The sequence below is a fragment of the Lactuca sativa genome, chromosome 7 (genome assembly GCF_002870075.4).
Source record: "Lactuca sativa cultivar Salinas chromosome 7, Lsat_Salinas_v11, whole genome shotgun sequence".
Lineage (NCBI taxonomy): Eukaryota > Viridiplantae > Streptophyta > Magnoliopsida > Asterales > Asteraceae > Lactuca > Lactuca sativa.
Genome location: NC_056629.2, coordinates 164,299,861 through 164,303,676, shown reverse-complemented (window position 1 = coordinate 164,303,676; position 3,816 = coordinate 164,299,861). Strand labels below are relative to the sequence as shown.

General features: G+C 38.5%; 1 protein-coding gene across 1 annotated transcript; it reads left to right on the top strand.

Moving 5' to 3' along the window:
- LOC111895657 (uncharacterized) lies at positions 1–3,364 on the top strand. The gene is made up of 4 exons (XM_023891734.1): positions 1–298; positions 916–1,253; positions 1,890–2,665; positions 2,998–3,364. The coding sequence occupies exons 1-4, from the start codon at positions 1–3 to the stop codon at positions 3,362–3,364; spliced, it is 1,779 nt and encodes a 592-aa protein (XP_023747502.1).
- The last annotated feature ends 452 nt before the right edge of the window (positions 3,365–3,816 follow it).

The window sequence follows — 3,816 nt, the reverse complement described above, 5'->3', positions numbered from 1 at the left end:
ATGGTGACTGATGGTGGATCGCAGATGCAGGAGAATGCAAGTGTGAGTGGAACGAGCGAAGATAGTTGTTTCGCGGCAAGGCCTGTTCCAGAACAGATCAACGAATGCAAACAACTGATCAATAAGGTAAATTCCATTCTTGAATCACTTAATATTCCTATATCTAGATACAAAACAGAACTTAACGATCTAAAATTCACCTTTTCAAGTATAAGCGATAGTTTAAAGCGAACCCGGTTATCAAACTCTAACCTGACCGATCAATTGAGTAGGGCAACATCCAAGGGTGAGGAGAGACGTAAGTGGATCCAGAAGGTTGAGTTGGATTTGTCTAAGTCTAGGGACGAATCTACTTATTTGCATAGAGATAACTTAATGCTTTTAAAATAGAAAAACATTTTTTGTTTGATTACAAAAAGGATTTACTTCAATATCACTCAACTGCACCTTGATTGTGAAATCGGTAAGAAAATCCATAAAATGTTTTGCCATTTCTCGAATTAAAGGAAGACAAAATAGACGCAGACTGTTACAATTGCGAATCTATTGTTTCGTCTGAAGAAACTTCTAATGCATACAAATTCGGACTTGAACATATGGAAATTTACATTAAGTCCAAGGACCACAAAAACATGTTGAAACAGATTTTGGATGAAAATGATAAAAAGCAGATCAAATATGATACTACGCAAAAATTTGATTCATTGAATGCCAATTTGAGTTCAGAAAATAAAATAAATGTTGAAAGCACTTTTGAATTTGATGAGGATAGTGATATGAGTGACATTTCTGTAGAGGATGAGGTTGACTGCTCAAAGTTTGTTAAAATTGAATCTCCACTTGTGAAAGCTCTTATTTCTGAAAATTTTGTTGAGTTTGCAAGAGTTGTTCAAAACTAACATGATTTTTTGAAAGAAAAAGCAAATGTTTTTCCAAAAGTTCAAACAATGCCCAATCAAGTTTTTAAAGCCAATGGGGTAACCGAAAATCAAACAGTCGAGCGAAAGACCATTGTCGACAATGACAACAAAGACGGATGTGATGATCTCTTCTGGTCAGCTCCCATAGATAATGCTAACGAAACCGTCGGTTTATCTGAAAGAACTTCCTGGAAAGTCAAAGGAAGATACATGGCTGAACCCTTTAATAATCACTCAGCATTTGAAAAAGGTAGCCCTAGTGGTACCAAGGAGGTTCGCATCGAATCTAACCCCGTGAAGAGCGAACCTGAAGTGACAAAAGCGAGTCCGAAGGTAAACATCCATAAGTCATCAAAGCAACTTGCTGATTAAAAACGACAAAGGAATGAAAGATATAGGAGAAATCTCAATGAATGGAAGCAATTTTGGCAATCCCAAAATTCAGATTATGTTCGCTACAAAAGAAGAACGAATCACAAAGCGAAAGCTCCTTCGCGAGTAAACTCCAATCAATGTTCGCATTGTTGTTCTCATAGTCCAAGGGACTCTCAGCAAAAAGGGACTCCAAAACCTATCTTCACAAAGCAACCAATGGAGAGACCAAAGCCTTGTCACTCTCAATCCACGAAGTTTGCACCTAATAACATCAAAGGAAAGGGAAAGCTTTTTTCGGAGCCAAAAGCTCCAACTAAGAAAACTAATGCTAACCCTAAGGAAGCTAAAAAGATGCCCGTCAAGAATCAAGCTAATAACAAGAATAAAACTTTTGATTCTAAAGAAACTAACTTAAAAGATTGCAAAATCAAAGTTTTCACATTTAACTAAAAAGATGAAACCACTCTTATAAAACGAACATATATGGTTGATCTTAATATTACTTTTCCTAGTTTTGTGAAAGGCTCACAAGGACCCAAGAGACTTTGGGTTCCTAAATCTGCTTGAATTTTGCTGGTTATTCGTGAAGAACAGTTCGACGCTGAATGGTACAACAACAGTGACTGTTCACATCACATGACAGGGAGAAAGGAGGAACTACAAGAGTTCAGGGCTCTCAAGGATGGCGGCAAAGTAAAATACATGAATAATTCTTTTGGCAAAATAAAAGGCTACGACATGATAACGAATGGGGAATTCTCTAAAGTGGCTTATCTTAAAGGCTTGCATCACAACCTAATCAGTGTCTCACAGTTAGTTGTAGGAACCAAATTGAAAGTATCATTTGATGACGAAGGATCAGAAATCATTGAAAAGAAATCCAAGACTGTTCTTCTGAAATCACAACGAAATGGTGAAATGTATCCACTAAATCTAAACCCTATACGAGGAAAACCTGCCATTTGCCTGCTTACAAAAGCTCACTCAGACGAAAGCTGGTTATGGCACAGGCGACATTCACACTTCAACTTCAAAGACATCAACAAACTCGTTCTTGGTGATCATATGCGAGGACTTCCTTTATTGAAATTTGACAAGGATCATTTGTGTGTAGCCTGTGAGATAGGAAAGCAAAGTAGAAAGAGTCATCCAACTATTGTAAACACGAAGGTCATCGAACCTTTGGAACTTCTACACATCGATCTTTGTGGACCTTCAGCTATTAAGAGTGTTTGTGGTAGTAAATATATTCTAGTAATTGTCGATGATTTTTCCCATTTCACTTCGGTATTCTTTCTCAAACAGAAATATGATGCAACGCCAAAACTCAAGGATTTCATCAAGAAGTTGAGCTTCAACTGTGAAAGCTGGTTCGCAACGTTCACATCGACAACGGGATAGAATTCAAAAACCAAGTATTTGAAGAATTTCTTGCTGAAAATGGAGTCACAAACAACTTCTCTGCTCCCTACACTTCACAACAGAATGGCGTAGTTGAAAGACGAAACCGTTCCTTATGTGAAGCTGCACGAACCATGCTAACGTTCGCATGTTTGCCACTATACTTCTAGGCTGATGCGATTGCTACCGCTTGCTTTACCCAAAATCGATCCATCCTAAGTAAGCGATTCTCAATAACCCCTTATGAAATCATAAATGATCGCAAACCTAATGTTAAGTTTTTCCATGTTTTTGGCTCCAGGTATTTCATCTTCAACTCCAAAGAACAACGGAACAAGTTCGATGTGAAAGCTAACGAAGGTATATTCTTGGGATATTCACTAACATCCAAGGCATATAAGGTTCTCAACAAACGCTCTAAGAAGATAGAAGAAACCTACTATGTCATGTTTGACGACAATTATCTAAAGCGAATTCAGTCGAACGAAAGCCAGATCATGGAAATCTTTCCTAAACCTTGTCCAGCCGTTATTCCTATTTCCAACCTTTATGAAGAATTCATGTTGCTCTTTGATGAACTTGAGAAAGCTATCACATCTGAAGCTAAGGCAGCGGATAATAAAGTCGATGAACTTAAGAAGATTATCGTTGATGCTGTGAAAGACTGAAAGACATGCCACAACAGCCATCCACTGCGAATGTCCCTCGAGACATGCACACCACTTTCCAGAGGGAGAATTTTGGGTCTAACACACAATTCCAGGGGGAGGATGCTACACCTCTAACCTCGAATGCTTCTCTACAGGAGGAGGATTTTACATCAGCTACTTGTACTTAGCCTCTTCCTGATGGAGATTGTTCCCTGCCAACTATGACCCCCGAACTTCCATTCACAACTGATGATTCAATTCCTGAGGTCAGCGAGTTCACATCATTCGAGGGGGGAGAATAAAGAAGCGAATGATGACTTGGATGATCAATCATTTCAATCTAAATTTGAGGAAGTAAACGTTGAACTAAATCCATCCTTAGATCCAAATTATCCTCCTTTAACCAAATGGACAAGAGATCACCCAAAAGCTCAAGTTATTGGTGAATCCTCTGCAGGTGTCCTTACCCG

Excerpts from the sequence above, each read along its gene's own strand:
- LOC111895657 (XM_023891734.1), top strand. The coding sequence starts at position 1 with ATGGTGACTGATGGTGGATCGCAGATGCAGGAGAATGCAAGTGTGAGT. Across the intron at positions 1,254-1,889 it reads TGACAAAAGCGAGTCCGAAG|TTCGACGCTGAATGGTACAA; the intron begins GTAAACATCCAT and ends CGTGAAGAACAG. Across the intron at positions 2,666-2,997 it reads AGCTTCAACTGTGAAAGCTG|GTATTTCATCTTCAACTCCA; the intron begins GTTCGCAACGTT and ends TTTTGGCTCCAG.